This window comes from Ambystoma mexicanum, chromosome 14 (assembly GCF_040938575.1).
Source record: "Ambystoma mexicanum isolate Mex_15411 chromosome 14, UKY_AmexF1_1, whole genome shotgun sequence".
Classification (NCBI taxonomy): domain Eukaryota; kingdom Metazoa; phylum Chordata; class Amphibia; order Caudata; family Ambystomatidae; genus Ambystoma; species Ambystoma mexicanum.
The window spans coordinates 449,117,665-449,139,649 of record NC_090940.1 but is presented as its reverse complement, the minus strand read 5'-3'; the positions used below and the strand labels follow the sequence as shown (position 1 = coordinate 449,139,649).

At 46.9% G+C, this 21,985-nt stretch overlaps 1 protein-coding gene across 1 annotated transcript in view; it reads right to left on the bottom strand.

The window, feature by feature from the left end:
* Positions 1 to 21,985, bottom strand: part of DLST (dihydrolipoamide S-succinyltransferase) — an 851,089-nt gene that overhangs the window by 689,835 nt on the left and 139,269 nt on the right. Inside the window, exon 2 of the mRNA XM_069637668.1 lies at positions 19,308 to 19,341. Within this exon, the coding sequence (XP_069493769.1) occupies positions 19,308 to 19,341 (34 nt within the window). The remainder of the gene's footprint in view (positions 1 to 19,307; positions 19,342 to 21,985) is intronic.

Sequence of the window (21,985 nt, the reverse complement as noted above, 5' to 3'; positions counted from 1 at the left end):
CTTCTGTGTTACCACGGACATAGGCAAAAGTGGATTGGCGGCCTATTCTTCAGGTTTTCCTGCGCACTTCTGGGTGACTTTTAGCGCGCATAATTCTTTCTGGTGGCCATTCTGATGTTCCTGATGCAAACAGCGCACAGGAATGTTGCAGGGCATGGACTAGTGGGTTAAAACATCACACAAGCCCCCACCCTTGCGATTTGGCATTGATCGTCCATCAATGGGAATTCGCAAGACTGGGGTGTAAGTCTCATCTCTTCTGATTCCACAAATGGCAAAGTTAATCATCTTTTCCTCCATCAGGAGTGGATCGATTGGTTCTCCTCACAAGTCCTGGTGTGAGTATTGAGCGATACTCCGGGCCCCTCCGATCTTTGCTCCCGGTCCCCGGGTAGTCCTCCTTGTTTTCTGTTTCCAATCCTAGGATGACACAGCAAAAACACATTTGTAGACATTTCCCCACCACTATTAATGTAGTGGGGCGGACACATACATTTTGATAAATCAGGACACATTTTTATATTGTAAATCATGGACTATATATGGAGTCTTTTATAGTTGGAGTTTTATGGAGCTGGAGTGGCCCCCTCTGGGGTTCCAGAAGGCTCCTCCAGTTGCTGCAGAGTGTGCCTAGGATGGCAGCACTTTAGTTGGTTAATATGGATCCACTTATCTTCCCCCTCTGCCAAACTGCCTTTGGGGATGCAGATTTTGTAGGTGACTGGTGAGATTTTGTCTACAATTTGAAAAGGACCCCTCCAGGTAGGCAGAAATGTGCGCCGTTTGGCCTGGTTCCTTTGGAAATTGTATAAGTAGACCCGGTCTCCTACATTGTATTCTTTTCTGGTAGTCTAAGTCATAGTTGGTCTTCATGCCGTCGGCTGATCTTTCTAGATTTCGCCGAGCATAGGCAAAAGCATGTTGAAGGTGTTTTCTTAGATTTTCAACATACTCATGAGTTGTGGAGGCATTGATCAATGTCTGCTCTTGGGTTCTGTAGGGCAGATGCTGGGGAAGCACCAGCCTGCATCCAGTCATCAGCTCAAACGGTGACATTTAAGTTGCAGACGAAGGGGTAGATCGGATGGCCATTAGGACAAGAGGTAATGGAAAATCCCAACTTTGCCCAGAATCTGCGACAAACTTTTTTAATATGCTCACAATTGTTTTGTTGCATCTCTCTACTGCACCACTAGAGGATGTCTGGTAAGCAATGTGTAGCTTCCTTTTGACCCCAAGTATCTCCCACATCTTTGTCATTACTTCGCTGGTGAAATGGCTACCTCTGTATGACTCGATCCTTTGGGGTAATCCAAAATGCGAAAAGATGTGGTTGATCATCAGGGCAACTGCTGTCCATGCCTTGCAGTTTGCGGCTGGGAGACATTCCACCCATTTAGTAAACAGGCATGTCACTGTCAACATGTACTTGTTACCCCAAGAGGAGCGAATCACGGGCCTGATGAAATCAACTTGTAAATCTGACCTTGGCAGTGTCATCCCCCTCTTTTGGAGAGGAGCACGGTGTGTGAGGGATGTTGGCTGAAATTGTGCACACACAAGACACCCCTTCAAGTATTGGTTGAGGTCCTGCCCCGTGTGCGGCCAGTATTTAACCTTTTTAAGATTTCAAGTGTTGCATGAAACTCCCTATGACCGGCTGTGGCCGCATCATGGGTATGACTTAACATCAGGCTTCAGAATGAGGTAGGTACCACCCACAGATCATGGCCAGCAAGGGATCTCCTTACCAACAAACCGTCTTGGATTCGAACATTTTTGGACATTTCAACACTCTGAGGTCGTCTTTCCCAATGTAATCGGTATCCGTCACGGGAAAGTTCTCAGGGTCCTCAATGTGTTGATAAAACTTACCAATTATTGGATCCCCCTTCTGAGCCGTAATCAAATCAGCATCTGGGGTCTCCTTACTCTATTGTGCAGTTGAGAGTTCATTGTGATCATTTGTCTGGGACCTAGTGATAGCAGTGACCTGGATTTTCCCCCAACAGGGGCTCGATCTCTAGTAGATCCCCTTGGATGGCTCTGGTTTTGGCCAGCTGATCAGCTAAGTAATTTCCAGTGTTGGTCTGGTCCCTCTACTTTGGTGTGACCCTTGATCTTTTTTTCCAGTAGATGGTCATCCCATTCGAGGTGACCAGATCATCAATATTTTGAATTAATTTCCCATGTTTCAAGGGTTTGTTGTAAGCACATAACATGGCTCTAGTTTTCCAGTTAACCAGGTACTCCACGAACCCGTTCCATACATAATCTGAATCAGTGATTATGACCAGTTTGTGGAGTTGATGTTGGACAGCAGTGAGGATGGCTTGATACACAGCCATCAACTCTGCCACTTGACTACTTCGGGGGGCAATCTTGTACCCCACGGAGGGTTCTGTGGTCTCATTCACCATGCATTCCCTACGCCGGCCACAAGTTCTTTTTACCCGTTGTTGTCAATATGGTAAGAGCATCCATCCACATAGACAGTGGGCATTCCCTCACACTTATCTTCTTCAAATACTTTGTGTGGGAATTGAGGTATGCCTCCATGTTGTCCTTGATTTTTAGACTTTCGTCCTCGAGACAGTTTTCTATGGCACAATCATGCAATTCAGCCAGACCTTGCGCAAGGGGACTCTTCGTGTATTGGCCATATCTGACCTCCACAGGAAAGCCTTGCATGGACAGAATCCAGGAAGTAATTCGGGAATTACTCACATTTCCGGGCCGGATTCTGTCACTTTGGAGATATTGCAGAGGCTGGTGTGGAGTCTCCACTATGATGTGTTCCACCTGAATGAACGGGCGGTAATTCTTCAATGCCCACACCGTTGCCAGGAGTGCCTTCTCACAATCGTTGAATTTTTCCTCCACAGAGGATAAAGTTTTGCTTGCATAGGAGATTACTTTATTGACGTGGTCATGCTTTTGCTATAATACTGCAGTCAAGCATGTATTAGAGAACCCTGCCTCCAAGAAGAACTCCTTGTTTTTGACAGGGTGTGCTAGGCAGGACGCTTGTGAGAGGCTTTTTTTGAGTTGCCTTACTGCCTCAGCTTGTTCTAGACCCCACTTCCACTTGACCCCCCCTTCAAAAGATGAATCAGGGGTCTTGTGATCGCTGCGTTGTCCTCAATGAACTTTCTACTGTAATTAGTCAGTCCAAGGAGGCTCCTTAGTTCCCGCAGAGTTGTGGGGTCTTTCAATTTCATGAGTGCTTCCACTTTCTTTTCCTGGGGACAGAGACCCTGCGGAGTAATCTCATGCCCCAAGAAATTGACACGGGTTCTACACCACTGTGCCTTTTGAAAGGAAAGTTTTGCTCTGGCTGCCCTCCACTGCGTAAGAACATAACGGATCTCCGCGATGTGTTCCTCCACAGTTGAGCTTTTGATGAGGACATCATCTACATAAGCCAGGTTACCCCTCTCACCCAGGTCGGGCATGGCCTTTTGTTGAAAAATGGTGACTTCATTGCCGGAGTTGAGGTATCCAAAGGGAGTCCGGGTCCATGCGTACTGCTGCCCCCAAAGGTAAAGGCCAGCTTGTATTGGTCCTCCCTACTGACAGGTACAGTCCAGTAACCATTGGTCAGGTCTATTGAAGTGAATACCTGTGACCCCTGGATCTGGGCCAGCCCTTGGTCAATGTAGGGAAGAGGCCATCGGGAAGTATAGACCCGTTTGTTGAGCTCCCTAAGGTCGGTGCAGAGTCTCCACTGGTCGTTTGGCGTCAATATCCCCAGCGCCAGATTATTGAAGGTGCTGTGGACTGGACGGTTTATCCCACGGGACTCAAGATTCTTAATTATTTCAGTAAGGGACTACATTGATGCGAGAGGCAAGCGATATTGCTTCACAAACACTGGAGTCCTGCCAGGGTCCGTGGAATTGTGTGGATGTCGGTGCAACTACGAGTCCACCGCAAAGAGATCTTGAAAATCCAAGAAAACTTGTTTCAACTTTTGCCTTTGCTCGAGAATCTCACAGGCATCAGCTAGGTTGACTCTCTTCAACCATCTGCCTGAAGCCTGGAAATACTTCTGGTTTTGCTATCTCAGCGGCCTCCTCCAGCTGGGTGGAGAAGTCCCTGGTCAAAGTGCTGATTTGGACTGGTGGCTTCGGGTGGGGAAGGCAGTCCTCACGGATGTGGAAAATCACCTCATCCCTCCTGAAGTCACAGGTCACATCTTCCTTGCCATAAGGGTAGGAAGTGTACACCAGGAAGTTCCCCCCATGCTGGGTAAAGATCCTGTCTGGTGTTGTGTTGTCATCACTGTCACGGTCAACACAGTCCTTGGGGATTGGTCCTAACAGTTCATTGCCTAAATCTATGGAAAAATGTCGGTCATCAACCGCCATTCCAATAATGGCGCCTGTGGCTAGAGTGATACTATTTAAGTCTCTGTTATCCACCTCTATTGGAATGGCGTCATGTTCTACATAGACTAGTGGTGTTGGGTTTACCCCCAACCCTTGCTGTTGGAGAGAAGAATTTAAATGAATATAGGCATCAGGGTTTTTCAATTTCTGTCCTCTTAACTTTCACTTCCAGAGAGAATTGTCGGGTCCTTCCTGGGATGGAGACTTCCTCTCCAATCTGAATTTCAACTGCATAAGGCAGCAGTTGAGCTGACCTAAATGCTTTCTATGGATCATCAAAGCCCATGGGATTATCCGCTAATCGGGACCAAGCTTTGAAGTTTATTAGGTCCCAACTAATGGCAAGGCGATTGAGAATGTCACTGCCTAAGTAAAAGGCGGCAGTGACGTCTCTCACGACCCAACAGTTATGGACTATGCTCTTTTGCCTATGGAGATTTTGAGCATACACCTGCTTGGCAGGAGATGTTTGGAATTGGGTGTTTCCAGATCCATTTCCCATTTGTCTATCAGTTTGAATGTGGGAATGGCTGGATCTTTTGGGAGTTTGCGGAACATGGCTTCGCTGATGAAGCTCTTACCGTTGTTTACACACATTCGGGCGAGAACAGAGTCCTTCCCTTCATTTAACTGAACAGGGATGAACAACTGTACTCCAATTTGCTGAATATCAGCCAGGCTCTGAGCTGATTTCTCATCTTTCTGGACTATAGGAGTGGGAACGTCCGATTGCGGATTGGTAAAGAATTTCAGTGTTTCCTTCCAGTGTGGAAAGCCACCTTAAACGAGAAGGAAGGTTGATTTTCAGAATTAGAGAGGATCCCCCCCCCCATCACCAGTCTGTTGTCCTACTACTATTACGGTCACGTCTGGAATTTGGTTGTTCTGGAAGTGAAATTCGACTTGGTCAGATTTTTGTTCAACCATGTGGCAGGTGCCGTTCAAACAAACATGGTTGACACACTGTTTTAATTTTATGGGTCGGCTAGTCTGGGTCGAGAGGACCTTGTTTACACAATCTATTAGGGGTGACAACCTTTGCAGGAGGTCATTCCCTAGTAAACAAGGGGTGCCCTCTGAAGTCACGACTATGACCGGGGGCTTGACCTTGTGTCGCCCAATTTTAATGTCCAAATTTGCAGTCCCCTCAACGGGAATTTCCTTCCCGTCAAAGTTCTGAAGTTGTCCAGGAAGAGGGGTGAGAGGAATTTGGTAATTCTCCCCCTTCCTGAATTCAGTTCATCAAAGGCCTTTTTGGACAGAAGGGTAGCTTGGGATCCAGTGTCCACCAGTGGCAGAATTGTACCCTGCCCCTGTACTTGAACCGGGGCATAGTATCTTCCCACTTCTCCGCAAGGGGGCACAGATAATGTACATTTTTGGACAACTGGTGGGTTAGTTTTCTAGTTTTGGACATTGAGAGAGAAGAGATTTGGGCAGGATTCTGTGGGGAGTTTTGGGAATCCGAAAAGAAAAAGGTGGCAACTAGAGATGGGAGTTTTGAGTTCCCCTGGTTCTGGTGCTGGGCTGCCCCCCCCCATTTTGGAGGCAGTCACCAGGATGGGTTTGAACCAGGGAATTTTCATGTTGCTGGTTCTGGGGTTGGATTATGGGCGGCGCTAGCTCAGTCCCCACACGCTGCCCAGTCTGGATTTGAATCCTTTGGGACCCATTTTTCTTTGGGAGGAGTTCCCCCATCTCTGAAGGAGAAGATTCTTTTTCCAGGACATTCCGAGGATCCCTCTCCTTTGAATTGGAAGATCTGTACCTCGTCCACAAAATGGGTCTGTTTGGGTTCTTTGTTTCTCCTACCCCATCTCTGCTCCTTGGTTGGCAGACTTTCAGGTGCATGAGATTTTGGTTCCGGTTCCTGGGTTTCCAGGGGCTTTTTACAAGTGGGGAAGGAAGCTTCCTCCAAGGCTTTACACCCCCCTTCCCCTTGTGCCTCCTCCCTGGGAACCGGTGGGTTGTCGGGGTGCTGCCCTAGTCATTGTTCTGGAGCACCAGGTCCAGAGTTTGAGGCATTCTGTGCCGGCAAGCTCATCTGAGGGTTCTGTTGAGCCCTCAGCATGCGACCCAGATCCTGTGCCATGTTTTGGACCTGGCGCTCTAGCTGTGGTACCCGCTCAGGCTGATACGGGGTTGTTCTCATTTCTCCCCTGGGCTGATCCCGGGAAGCGTAGCTATCCCTTTTCTGATAATACCCTGGGTTTGGAAGATTTGGGTAACTCTCCAACCTTGGCCTCCCCTCTTCCCGGATTAGGTGGTCTGGGCTCAGGAAATTGGGGAAAGAAGGATGGATTGTTCTGGGGTTGAACATTGTGTGGATACCTGGGAGAAATTTCTGCCCAGGATTCGGGGAAGTGAGGAGGGAAGTTCCCTGGGTTAGGTGCTTGGCTGGATCCCCCCTTGGGCAGGAGGGGTCCACCCAGAACCCAGTATGGGTCTATTCCCCTTGTAGCGGGGACTTATGTAGTCAGGGGAGTGAGGGATCCCATTTGTGGGACTACCTCCTTGGCTCCCTGTCTGTGACTGACCCGAGGGCCTTCTGGGCTTGGAATTGCTCCGATTTTGTGCAGGCGGGTTTTTAGCCCCCCCCCCCGCAACTCCAAATCTGAAATGGGGGCAACCTTCACCTCTGCCACCTTAGCAGCAGCAGGGGTGTTGGCTGGTTTGGGTTTTTTAGGATTATTTTTGTTTTCCATGTGCTTTTGTACCTCATAGATTTGGGTGGCCTGTACAATGACCCAGTCTAGTGATCTTTTCTCATGAAAAGATCTCACTGGTTGGGTCATGATGAACTTTGGTAGAGCATGGAAAAAAGTATTGACAAATTCTTTGCTGTCCGTGTGCACCCTTCTGTTAGTCAGTGCAAAGGCACGCTTTAATTCCTGCACAAATTCTTGTGGGGCCTGATCCTCCCCACATTGCAAGTTGTGGGCTGCCTTGCAAGCCTCTTGGGGATTTCTGTGTACAGAAAAATGCTTCAAGATGGCCGCCCTATATGTGGACCATCTAGAATGATTTTGGTCCTCCAGCCCCACAAAGAAGCTGGAGTATTCTGGTGAGAAGGTCCATTTCACATACTGAACGCAGCTACAGCCGTCTTTCAAATGGAAAGTTTCCATCATCTGCTCAAAGAGCTCCAAGTGCTCCCAAATAGAATATTTGGCGTTCTTATGATAAGGCGTGATGACGCTCCTCATCGCCTTGATTTGCTTTAAGGGGTCCTTAAGCAAGGCCCTTTTTTGCCTTTTTCGCCCTCTTGGTGCGGGTAACCCTGGTCCAATCCTCCTCTGACTCAGAGACACTGCTCCCAGAGGTGCCCGTCTGGTCATCTAGGTTCTCCCCGATTCTGCGAGCCTGGGAATGGCTGGCAGAATATGGGGACCGGTCTCCTGTGTCCTGGGGCGCTCAGAGGAGTCTTCCGATTCCTCCTTGCTCCCAGGATTTGATGGGTACCCTCCCCTCCCCCCCCCCCCCCCCCCAACTGTCCTCGCTGGGCAGAGGTTTTCAAGATGCCATTGGTGGGCCTACTCTCATGGGGTTCCCCACTAAATCTTACAGTACTTGGGAACCCATACCCAGATGCCAGCCCATCCATTTTTAGAAGGTTCTGGTCTATGAGCCCCATACTTCTGATTGGATTGAAATCTGCCATCCCCCGTGGACCTGGGCTCATGTGCGCCAGTGGACATGGGGGTGGCAGAGTCCAGGGACTGGGAGAGATGAAGGCCTCTGGTATTAGGGTTCCTGAGGTTATGTTCAGGTGTTTCCCTTTCCCAGCAAGCCTCATCTCTATCAGCCCCCGCTCCCTGTTGCCATGCAAGAACCTGAGCTTTCTGTTCCTCAATCAAGGCCTTGCTAGTCTCCATCAGTCTCTCTAGCATGGCTACCTGCCTTTGGAGACTGCCATTGTTCTCACAGAGAGCCTCATTTTCTCTCTGTGCTTCCTGGGTCGTCTTTGAGTACTGGGCCAGTCTTTGCTGCAGGAGGGTTACCTCCTGAGTTCTGTCCATACTGGCATGGTCCTTCCTTGCCAGAGCATCTTCCACCCTCCTGGTGTGTTCCAACAATCTCTCATGCTCTTATTGGAGGTCACCCAGTCCCTGGAGGGCCAGGTGATTTTCTTCCAGTTTCCCTTTTAAGTGACAGACTTCCTGGCCTAAGGTGTCCCTTTCCTGAGCAAGAGCCTGCCTCTGTGCCGCCAGGTCGTCCCTCTGTCTTTGAAGCGCGCCAGCTTTCTGGCGCTCTTCATCAAACTCTGCCTGGGTACCTAGGTCTTTCAAAATTAATGTATTGCTCTCCTCTTTTTCTCCATCTAATTGGCTTTGCAGCGTGACTACCTGCTCTGCGCATGCCCTGTTGAAATTGATCTGTTGCTCCAGCTTTTTCTGGCTCTGCAGTAGTGAGTCTAAACTTTCTTGGTACTCCTTCTGCAAGGCCAGAATTCTGGTATTCTGGTCTGCCTTTTCCTGTTGCAGGATGCCCATGTCCTCTTTTATATTGACTATATACTGCCTACTTTCATTTTCAGACTCCTGGCTCCTCTGCAGCCTCTGCTCAGAAGAGTCCAGATCGGTTTGGGCCTTTTCTAATGCCATCAGTTGCCTACTTGCCAGATCTTGGCCTTCAGCATATTTATCCTGTATGGCTCCAATAGATAAATATAGATATGCCGCTATCACGGCAATCTTATTTTGCTCATCCTTGGCCATAGGGGCCATATAAAGTTCACTCAGGGCCACATGTAAGGGACCCTGGTCTTTCCAGATATCTAACCCTGTTGCAGTGATCTGTTGTGCGATTGCCTGCAACCACACATTTTGGTCCTGCTCTGTCCATTCACCGCTCACAAATAACCTATGCAAAAGGTGTTCTCTAGCCATATTGATGACTACCAATGACGCCATTCTAGAAATATTAATTTTCCTTCCTGACTTACAGAAGTTTATTTTATCTGTGCAAAACTGACCATTTCCTTAGACTGTTCCCTTTTGAGGGGTGCTTTTACAGTGTAACACAGCGGGGTAGCCCAACAGGATTCATGTATCCTGTCAGTTAGCACACTGTATTAAGCTGCACAAGTGGTAGATCTAATCCAGAAATCCTGCTACGAGCCCCCAATCTGTAAGTAGTTTCAACCCAGCACTCCAACTAAGTCGATGCCTAGCGTGAGATGCCCAGCTGGAACCCTTAATTTATATATTTTTATGTCAAAAGTTATTTTATTTCTGGATGATGTACCCTTATATCAGGCCCCTCTCTATGAATCCCCCCCCGGTCTCACTGAACCAAGAAGTAGGTTTGTTTTGCAAAGTTAAAAGATTTAATTTAAGAATTGCACAATATATATATCACACTTTTATGAATATGAACAATGATCAGCAATGGCTGATATCACAACAAGCAACAATCTCTTTAATTAATAGGAGTATGGGTGAGAAGAATAAGATAGCAGAGAATAACTTTATGTGGGTTCAACGAATGCAATGAGATGAAATAAATGCAGCACAGAATAAACTTGATAGGAATTCAATCAAAGACAATGTAATCACTCTTTCCCCTGATACCCAATCCCCCCCTAATTTGCAGGATGAAGAGATGGAATGAGGGAACACAGGTTTCAGGAATATACAATCAACAAATACAGTTTCAATCCCAGTTCCCAGCAAGCTTAGAGAGAACAGGAATGATTTTAAACAGGTCAAATGCTTTTGAATGTGATTTGAAATGAATGGGAAAAATGCTAAAAATGACTTTAATTCGTTTAATGGGATTCAGAACTAGTGAGAGTTGTTTTGGATTGGTTCAGGTAGACACTAGCAATGATTGTTGAAGGATTAGCAGATGGAAAACGTAATTCAGAAGTTGAAAGCAAGAAATAGCTATTTTACATGGAGTGAAATTGAGCCAAATGCAAATCACGGCAAACTTTTCAGGGCGCGAAAAATGTGATTACGGCAAAACTATACGGTTTGAAAGCTGATGATGTTAGCTTCAAAATGACATTTGAATTTCGTTACTAGCACGTACGGTTCAGAAGTTAGAGGTGTTAGTAAAGGTAGAATTTTCTCAGAAAAGAGTCAAGATTTTACAAATGGGAGATTGCGCTTTTGAATTACAAACAGGTTGGACTTTACACTAAGAGTCTATGAAGCCACCAGCTACACGACAGCGCACCCACCAGTCCAGTGGCGTCACCAGTTGGTTGGACCTGTCGAGACGCTTGCCTTTCATCAAAAATATATTGCGCAAAGATGATTTATCACTACCATTATCACAGAATTATACGGATGAGAGAAGGATGCAGGATGGACAAAAGAGTCTACAACATAGTCTGGATTTGTTGGAATGGGTTGGATTGTATTACTTAATACTAAGAGATGACTATGGACAGTTCTATGCTAAATACTCACTACTATGGCTTTGGAATGAAATAGGCCCGTCAGGATCTGGTCAAAGGTTTGGCTGGAATTCGCTCGCCAACGGACAGGTCTCAGGCGCTTGGTTCTGCTCTCAGCAAGGCACTCTGGTCTGCACGGCCTCTTGGACTGGATCTGACGGGTTGGTTCTGGGTACAGCTCTGCTTTACTGATCTGGATCTCGGGGTTCTGGCAAGGGTTCTTAGCCAGAAGTAGCCAAAACAGCACAGCCAGGCTGTTGAATTGGTTAGGCCCCGTGGACGTTTGGGGTTAAATCAAGTTGCAAGATTTCAAAGGCCAGCTGAGAAGGGTTCGGCGTTTTGGATTGGGCCTTTGCTTCAGGGTTCTGGAGTCGGGAGATGGGTTCTGGAGTGTGGATATGGGTTCTTCCTGCAGAGCGCTTCGTCAGTCGATCAGTTGATGGGTGAATGTGTGTCTTTTCTGTCCTCAGCAGTCCCTATTTATGTATTTTCCAGGGGGTAGGTAGGTTGATTATACGATGCCCAACTCTCTAAGAATCTGATAGGTCAGAGAATTCCCTATCCCCTGATTTGAGAAGGAAACAGTGTGTCATGATGTGTCAGAGTGACACTGTGTTTATGGTCCAGAGAAAAACCCTCCCCTTTGTTTCTACCCAGAAAATCCAATATCCCCAACTTGTTCATGATACATATTTACATTACAGATTACTTAATGTACGCTTCTGTCAAAGTCTCATCTTCCTATGAGTTTTGGTTCAAAAATGACAGTTTTTCGCGCTTTTGGTTGGTTACCCATTATCGGATCTGTACGATTTATTTCACATACATGCACATAACATCCAAGTATATTCCTGTACATTTTCATATTCCTAACATTATCACAATTGCTACAATCTTAACATTTTCGTGGTTCAGTCTCTGATCATAGCACAGATTCCAGATTAGTTTTAAACTGTGAGCGACCTTTTCATTTTAATAACCTCTAAATTCCATATTTTTACCAGTTCAGCACAATTTCCTACAAGTCTTTTTCTCAAACATACAGTTTCTTCAGTTCCAAATCCACATTTTCAGTCTGGCCCGCCTCCAAGGCTTGGCTGAGCCAGAGAGTAACATGAGCTTGTTCCTGCCTGGGCTGGTTTCTGCTGACGCCCCAAATTAGCATTTCCGTTCAGTTCAAGAAACCCATTGTCTCTTTAACAGAGCAGCAGAGCAAGTCTCCTCCTCTTCTCATTAGCATCCAGATGAGAGATCCTCTCCTTTCGGTGGGAAGGAAAAGGGTGGTGTGTTCTCAGTGGGGGATAACCTCTTTGAAGTTTAGCTGAATCAGGTTACCTTACAGTAAATTGTGACATTGTTCTTTATGAAAATTAAAGTTACAAATTTAAAAATAAACAAATATATCTTCAATTCCATTCTTTTTCAATATGAAAATTAAGTAGTGGCGACCTATATTTCCTTTGATAGGAAGTCTCTTCTTTCCCCACACTTCGATTTTGAGACACAAGTTTAACATGACAGATTTAGAGATCGCCAGCTTCTGACACAGGCGAGTAGCGGTATTGCGCCCATTTTCAACATATTTCCCAATCAAGCATCTTTAAATGTGGATTTTCTTCCGATAAATGTACTTCTGCTGACATTGTATTTATGTAGAGTCTTGAAGTAAAATGATGTTTAACACCCAACAAGGGGGTTGGATCTTTTGTGTGATTTGTGAACAATGATTTTTGCAAATTTGACAGCCAAGAAAAACAGATTTTCAAACAGCTCTGTGTTTCTTTTGCAATGCATCATTACTTGTTCCAGTAGTTTCCTTTTACTTTATGGGTAGCCAAATGACAGTGGTCTTCTGTGTTACCACTGACATAGGCAAAAGTGGATTGGCGGCCTATTCTTCAGGTTTTCCTGCATACTTCTGGGTGATTTTTAGCGTGCATAATGCTTTCTGGCGGCCATTCTGATGTTCCTGATGCAAGCAGCGCACAGGAATGTTGCAGGGCATGGACTAGTGGGTTAAAACATCCCACAGTAGTGCTGTAAGTTAGAATCAGCACGGTCTTCCATCCTTGCAGTTGGATCTGAAATGCCTTGAACATCGCTAATAGCTCCAGTAAATTTATATGGTTGGATGCTACCAGAGGGGACCACACTCCATGTGCTGTCTGCTGAAGCAGGTGTGCCCCCCCCACCCTGTGAGAGATGCGTCCGTTGTGAGAGTGGCTTTCACTGCAGGGGTGGTGAAGGTCTTCCCCTTCAAGAGGTTTTCTCCTGACCACCACTGCAGAGAGAACGAGGGCTGGCGAGACAACTACCAGATCCTCCCATTGTCCGCTGGACTGACACCACTGGCTGTTAGATTTAGAGCCACTCTTGCATGGCAGCCGCGCATGTGGAACCAAGTATATGCACAACACCATCATTCCTAGCAAGCCCATGGTTTTGCGAACCGTCACCTCCCGACTGGCTACATATTGAGGGATCTGGAAAATCATGTTCTGAACCCTCTCGTTGAAGGGGAAGACGAGGCAGTCTTCCGTCGGAATTAGAGCTCCCAGAAATTGTTTTCTTTGACTGGGGACTAGACTGGATTTCTTCTCGTTGATTGAGAAACCCAGACTGAAAAGAAGATCTGTTTTTTTGGGTGTTCAAAAGACATGTGCTGTAAGAGTCCCCTGTGATGAGCCAGTCATTGAGGTAAGGGTAAACTGGGACGGATAGTCTGCGCAGGTGTGCTGCAGCCACTGCCAGGTCTTTGGTAAGCACCCTTGGCGCTGAGGCGATGCCGAAGGGGAGTACCTTGAATTGGTAATGCCTGTCCTCTACCAGAAACCGATATTTCCTGTGCACAGGCAACATTGAAATCTGAAAGTATGCATCCTTCAGGTCCAATGTTGCCATGTAGTCCCCTTGTTTCAGCAGTCGGATCACTTCCTGTAGTGTTACCATGCAAAACTTCTGGGGTTTTATGAACTTGTTTGCTGGGCGCAGGTCTAGAACAGGGCGCATGGTGAGGTCCTTTTTGGGTACAAGGAAGTACACAGAATAAATCCCCTTGTTTACCTGAAGAATAGGGACGGCTTCTATGGCGTCCTTTCCCAGCAGCGCTTCCACCTCTTGATTCAGGATCTGCAGATGGTCCGGTGAAAGGCGATGTGAGCGCGGCGGTCTGAACTGTGGAGGTCGGGCGAATTCCACAGAGTACCCGTGGGCGACTGTCTTTATAACCCACTGATCTGAAGTTATCCCCTCCCATGCCGTGAGGAAGATGTTAATCGCCCCCGAACGGGGTGACGTGGGAGGGGACCTGGATCTGGTGGTCATTTTTGACCAGAGACTGCGGCTCCTCTAGGATTGGGGCCTCTACCTCTGCTGCGTCACTGACCGCTTGAAGGGTAGTATGCAGGGCTTCCTGAAGTTTGTCCTGTGTTGAAATTCCCCGTGCCATAGTTGTTTTGACCTGCACGGGACTCCCCTCGAAAGGACCGCCAAGAGTTGTTACCTCTCTGGGGGGGGAAGGTTTTTGTGTGATCTGTTGCAGAGACTTAAGAGTCTCATGCTCCTTCTTGGCTGTTTCCAATGCCTCAACCGCTTTACCGAAGAGGTCAGCTTCCTCAATAGGCTTATTGATGAGACGCCTGCGTTTCGGGTTTAAACTCTGAAGTACGCAGCCAAGCGTGTCTTTTTAGTAGGGTCCCTTGGGCCAGAGACCTGCCTTCTGTTTCGGCAGTGTCCAGGGTGTCTTTAATCACATTCTGGTTCACTTGTCTTCCCTAGACTATAATAGCGAGAAGTTTTGCTCGGACAGGTTCTGGAACCTCTTGGAGGCCTTCCTGGAGCAGATTCCACTGAGCGTCAGCATAACTTGCCAATAGCGTAGTATTATTTGCTATCCGCGTAGTGTATTTGGCCGCCGAGGTACCTCGTTTGCCTAGAGCATACAGTCTCTTGGATTCCTTGTCAGGAGGTGCCTCCCCCATGGCAAGAGGTACCCCTGCCCTTTTTCGGGTGGTAGTTACTACCAGCGAGTCGGGGATCGCGTGCCCTTTATGTATAGAGGGTCGGATGGAGACAGCCAAAACAATTTGCGACTCTTGGGTTCACTGCCCGGGATTGAGCTGGCAATACCAAGGAGGGGGCCAACCTTCTCTTGATGGAATTAAGGAGGGAGGGGAATGGCTTGGCTAGATGGAAGTTTTTCCTTAAGGATATCCTCTACTAAATCCTGTTCAGGCACTGCCTCTTGAGACGAGATCTGAAAATGTTCAACTGCCTTTTCCAACAGAGTTGAAGGCCATCTGGTCATCAACCGGCGAGGCCCGACGAGCCGGAGTGGATGGAGGGGAGTCCAAACACAATATATCAGTATCTTGATGTGGCAGTGTCCACGGATCCGTTCCCTCCTGCTGGGTTTCGTCCCAATTGTCTGTGGTACCCTGCTGTTCCTCATAATTTTGTAGAAATGAAGCTTCTTCCTCTTCATTGTAAATGTCCCTATAGGTGTCCAAGTGGACAATGTCTTCATGTTGAACTGGGACAGAAGGCTGATCTTCTTGATAGTGAGAAGAAAATTGAGGGTTAGGCTCTCCACGAGACCTTTTAGGGGATGGATGATCAGAAAAACTGAATTCTCTCCAGCCGGTCCATACACCTTCGAATTTCTCTCGAGTCCATTTAAAGGACCCAGACGGGCCTACGGGAGGAAAAACATCTTACGTCCTACGGTGTCGAAAAGAGTCTCTTAGGGTGTCGGAAAGAGGCTCTTGGCTATCTTCATAAGTATCGTGAGAATCGGGGTCCCAACCGCATCCGAAGATTTTTTTTCCGCGGCTTGCCCCATGATTTTAGGCGGAACCAGGAGTCCCACCACTGCCGTAATCCTCTCGATGCAGTCTTCGAAAACCACAGAATCGGCATGAGATAATTGCTCCAATGGTCCATCGTTAGGTAATTTACCTTCTGCGACGCTAGAGGGCCTAGCGGTCGGTTTTTCGATTAGCGGCCTAGTCGTAACTTTACCGCGGCCTTCGGGACTGTCGCAGCGTCAGATTTCCGCGCTTCGACATGTGAAGTTGTTGGAGTAGCGCCCTTACTTGATTTAGATTGCTCAGTCTCAAGAAGCTGTTGCGGATGTGGGGAAGGCTTTGGATCTGCGCGATCTGAGGAAACCGTCGGAATTTTCAGCGGCCCTGTTGGCACCCTCACCTTTTTCGACGAGGACGTTGAAACCGGTGTAGGGGTTGTATGGTTAGTGTGATGCGTATGTACGTCCCCGTTGCCGGGTGTTGTCCCTGCAGCGAGACCAGAGTCAGGCCTTAAAGGGTAGGGAACGGGCGTGGCAGATCTTGAAGTGTCCGCCGCATGGTCTATTACATCCGCAGCTAATGTTTGGTCATCTGAGGTGCCCCCGTCACCCTCAGCGGGTGTGGCGGTGGGGAAGGGGGTTCCACCCACGACATACCGTGCATGGCCCACCGCTTTACACAGCGCTCCTTAAGGGTCTTAGGCCAAAGGAATTTGCAGGCCGCACACCGCTTTTCGTCGTGCTCTAGAGGGAGACAGGCGTTGCACGTCCTGTGTTAGTCCTTCCAAGGATATCTGACCCTACACTTAGGGCAGAAGCTAAAATGAGTCCTTTCCATAGCCAAAGGGGAAGATGACCAGACCAAAAGGGTAAAGAGGGGAAAGGAGGAAAGACATACCGAACGAAAATATGGCCACCCCAGAGGGCCCGACCATGTGGAAAGTCCGGCCGCCGGATCTTAGGCGCGGAAATCCACCACCGTAGACCAATCCCCCGCAGTCTTCGTCGAAGATGTTCTTGTGACTGAAGTGACTTAACGGGGAATAACCGACAAGTCGGTATAGAAGATAAACAATGTCTCTTTTGAAAGAGCTCTGCTATAGGGCGACGAGTTATCTGGGCGGAAAAAAACTATCTGAGAGACCTCGGCGCATGAGGGATTTTGGGTACACTACACGTCACATTAGGGATAGTGTTACAGACACGCCTGTGCCGACGTCCCCTTTTGGTACCCGAAAGACAAGATGCAATACTCTGCGGTTAGCACTGGGTGCCGGATTATATGCACAGGATGTGATTCTAAGCAGATTAACAAGCATCAGAAATAAATACTCATGGTTGTTGTTCCAAATAATACCATTCCTGTAGGGCGAAACAAGCTGTTCGAGCAGCTCTTGTTTTGCAAGACAATTTAATTTAAGCTATTAAGTCACCCAGGAACTTGAACCCTGGACCAACAATGAAACAGACAGCCAAAAAGAAGAACAATCACTCTTCCTTGAGTGGGACCCACCAGCCACAAGTGAAAGAAACAAGGTGGCTCCCAGAGGAAGGGAGAAACCAACAACGCAGGTAACGGCACCTTCAGGAACAAAGGAAGAGAGCCCACAAAGTCTGCTATGGTGGGGGCAACAGAGGACGGCTCAGGCAAGCAGATGAGGCGGGATGGTGCATTCCTGGTTACGCCAGCGTCACACAGCAAAATGGGACACCCAAGTGTCCCTGAACAAAAGAAGCCCAAGAAGCAAGAGGTAAGGACATTAAAAAAAGATTACATTGTAGGGATCGAAATTAAGACTGGTTAATGGGGAGCTAAAAAGAAGCTTCTGGGTATTCAGCATTAACCAGTGACCCAGAGATACTAGTGTGGAACAAGGAGCTAGTAGATAGCTCTCCACAAATCTAACTTCCAGATAACATACCATTAGGTCTATTATTTATGAACCCTTAAGCTTTAAATATTGTATAGATGTGCCCTAATGTTAATCGATATATTGTTCCAAACGCACCCAGTTAAATTAACCATAGGTGGGTTTGTTAGGCATCAGTTGGCCTGGGGAGCCAAAGGTAGCTCCTGGTTGGAGGTATTAAGCTAACCAGGCTCTTCTAGGCTACATGCAGTACCGAAAATAGTTCCTAGGTACCCTCAAATTTGAAACTCGGCAATAACACTCTGATAACTATCATAAACTTGGTTTGTGCTACGAATGAAGTAAATCGCCTTCCACATACGCCTGCTCAGCAAAACCAATGCAAGGTGATAAAAACGGGTTGCTTAAAAAGTACCTTTGGCATAGGAGCCTTATGGCTATCAAGGACCACATACTTTAAAAGGCTTCAGAGGCAGGGAGGAGTTCCTCTGCCCTTAAAAAGAGGTCAAAGATCCAAAATATAAGAGGGGGGAAAGCAAAGCATTTAGGGAACAGTAAAAAGGGTGAGCAGAACCCCCAAAAATGATATTTCGGCCCCAACAAGAAAGCAAATGCTACTTCAGAGAGCTAACTACATTTAATGGACAAATATACTTTTAGGGGGCATATAAAGCATATTTTTAATATTGGACTAACAAGGGAAATGATTGCCTTAAAAACAGAAGGGTGCTGCACACTAGCAATCAGGGTAGGCCAGATATAGTGCCTTCTATAGGTGGAGGATCAGCAGAGGTGCAAGAGGTTTCCACCAATAAACTTCCAACAGTTTGGCATGATACAAACGCCTTGAACTATAGGAGCTGTGAGCCCACATGCAGCCAGCCCTCAATAATCTATCAGTGCCCCCTACAGGGACACCAAAGACCTGCACAAACTGGTGAAGCAAAGGGAGCCCAATCGTTAGAATGTTACCCACACGTTGCACTACTAAAGCGTCAGCTAAACAACATAAAGCTGTAGCCACAAAGGGTTAAAATCTTGACTCACCAGTTTCATCAGTATAGGCCATTCTAATCTGTTGCTGCTTTATCTGAAGTGTGCCCTTGACACTGAACAGCATTAAATCACATTCTGCTGAACGCTGAGAGTCCAAACTCAGGTGTTGCCAACACTTAACTCTTGAGGTTGCCGAGACTGCACTCCTTAAGAATCTCCAACTTCACCCACCCCCATTCAACTTCAAAGTGCAACAACCCTTGAATTCTTAAAAGGGCCAACACAGCACTCCATACCGGGTGGTCTTGGAACTTCATCTGAAGCATACTTTCCATAGTATGCTACACCACCACTTATTGGGGAGTTTTCAACACCTCAACTGCAGGATACTAGCAAATCCATGTGCTTACAGTGCCGGTTTCAATAAAGTGGCCAATTGCAAGTTTCATTTCACACTGTGCTCCTACTTCATCTGGCTCATTGGCAAGTGCTGCGCCTCACAATATTCCTCTTATGGTTTTCCCAACACTACATGCTTCTAAGGTTCCCAATACAATATTCCCCACTGTATGCTCCCAGATAGCATTTTAAAAATGGACACCCTCTTACAGCCTCAGGTCTGAACACCTCATCAGATAAATAATATTAAAGTTACTTACACACCACTACTTTGTCAAAAATGGTTTTATGGTTGTATAAAGCCAGATAAAAATTGTGACATTGCAGGTCTGTCCAATCGTGAAAGCAACCATGGTGCTAAGATGAAGTGAGTTGGTATTTTCCCTAAAAAAAAGGAATTCAACGTAGGCAACATTTTAACAGAGTAAATATAGACTAACCTGAGATGGAATGGCACCAGAGTAGGCTGGTTCTCTGCAAAACAAAACGCAAATAGTAAGTATAACAGCAATCACATATCACGTAACACACACACACACACACACACATCACATAACACACACGTTAGGTACATTTTTCTAAAGTCCAACTGGTGTAGGACTTCATAAGACTGATCTCTTGGTATTAAGGATCCAACTCTTAATATAGGCCTGTACTACACAAGTCGGCAGAGTGTCTGAGCAGTCAGGCTCATCTTAGGAGGGAGCAATGTGAGCTATAGAACAGTATAAAGAAATTGGTACATACATAGACACAAGAAAACACATACTCAGTGCAAGTTGCATTAAAATATACGTATTTAAATATACACAAGGCAGACAAGCAAATGTAAAATGGAGCAACTAACAATAACATTCAATTAGAAATGGAATCAAATTATAGAAGGAACAATAATGCAGCTGAGTAACTTTATCTATGCTTTACAGAGTGACGTCAGTTAAAGTTTTTAACAGCACTTATGTGCATCACCTTTGCAAAATTGAGATTGGAGGAAAAGTTTAAGGTTAGACAGAACACAGCTAGCAACTGTTACTAACAAGTACACTGTCCCAGAGGGATGTAGGCAGTCTGTTGCCTAACAATAAAAAAGTGTTGACAATTAAAGTGTATGGAGGAACCAGCATTGCCAAAGCCAGTAGGATCAAGAAGATGGACCTTTGGGAAACCAGCAGAGAAAGTCAAATGGACAGTACCAGTTCTGATGACAATCTCAAGAGAAAAGTTAGTTAACCGGTCAGTGGTTCATGAAGAAAACACAGGAGCTCAAGGGAAGCCTTCCTGATAACACACATGCTGTTAGGCCTGAAGAGAGGAGTTGAGGTTAACTCTCAATTGAGGAAAGCAGCACTTCCCAAGCAAGGAAGCACCGAAGTAATTACAACCCAAGCCCCACAGTACCTTGGAAATGAAGAAGAAATTGTAGCCGGCTTCCTTCTAGGTGCAACGTTGCAGACCCGGATTCCTGCTCCTTGGTCGTGGTGACGAAAGGGGGGCCTTTGGTGGGCTTCTGCAGCAGCACTCGGCAGAAGCGGTCAGCAGCAACGGATTCATCTGACTTCAGCAGCTCTGTTTTGACGCCTTTTTCTCAGCGCCAAGAAGAAAGGAATATGGTCAGTTGGATTCCCTACGATTAATTCGGTCCTGAACTCTGGTGAGGGTACTTTTGGTGAAGCATTCCTGCCTCTGGAGGTCCACACGGATGCCTGCAAATTTAAAGCCAGATTTGATCTTCGGAAGATCATGCACTCGATAATGGTCCAGGTACCCCGGTCATGGGTGTTCTGCGGTCCGGGAAAGTCTCAGAACATCGGGGATGGCCCAAAATGAAGAAGGTCTTGAGGCTAGTGGGTCTCACCAGCCCAAGGAAGGAAGTCGTCCTTGGTGGGTCTTCTCCGTCTATACGAAAATGGGGTCAGCAAAGCGGAAGGGCTTCACCGGTGCTTCTGCGGTCCTGGAAGGTGGTGCTGGCATCTCTGCTCGTCTTCTGCTTCGGATTTCTTGATCCAGTGATCGACTGCCTGTGGTCCCAAAATCCTCGCCGTATATGCTGGAACCCATTCAATCACACTCAGAGCTGTCAATCAACTGGGGGGTTGGCTGTTTTCCATGACAGCCAGCCACTTAGAACTGGTTTCAGCCAGGCATACCTACAAACGACAGTGTTTCAGGCTCCCCCCTCACTTCCTGCCTTCCCATGGAGGCTGGGCGGGCTTCAGGGCTGAAGCATGTCCAAGGCAAAACTCACAAAAGGACTCAAATCTACTCTAAATGATCGAAGAAAAGCCCAAAAGGAACTGACAAACGAAAAATGGCAAAAGAGGATGATGTGTGCTGGACCCACAAAAGAAAAAGTAAGATCAAAGTTATCTTACTGTTCTTGGCAACTGTAGTTCTCAAAAGAAAATCAGATGCCTGTATTAAACGTAGGGATCTTACCAGACCCTCCAAAACAGTAAGAATACAAATCTCAGTCAGAGAAAAAAAAAAAGAATGAGTGAGGGGTAGAAAGCTCCACTCACTCAGGAGATAATAAAAAAATTAGAAAAAGTCCAGCAAAAGTGATGGGGGTCTCAGGTTAAAGGGAATTAGCACAGAAACTGAAAATTCTCCCCAACTCTATATATAGTTTAAATCCATCCTTGTGGCAAATAGGGAGTCTTTCGCCCTGGGCATTTGTATTAACAACTGCAGACGCCATTCACCCGTACTTGCTCCACAGTGATAACCCTGTAGATCACTGGGCCCTGACTCGAGCCCGGTTTGATTGCCTATGGTTCAGGGCACGAACAAAAAGCTGGACTCACAATGCGCAACCTATAGCCTGCCCCTGTTGTCAGTGGCCGTTGGAAGTCCTTCTACACTTTGTGCTGTTCTGCCCACATTATACAGACTTAAGACGGAAAACACTTTTGCCACTACTCTGGTCCGCTGGCATGTCGCATGCTAGGCCTGCTCTATGTTATCTGCTTTCAGCTGCTACGCTGCCAGTGGCCTGGAGAACGGTGGACTATTTGAGAAGGGCTTGGTACCGGAGAACCAAACTTATCGCCCAAAACTGATTGAACATTGAAAACCTACTGAACCGGTTTATTGTGGATACTAATTGACTTACACACAT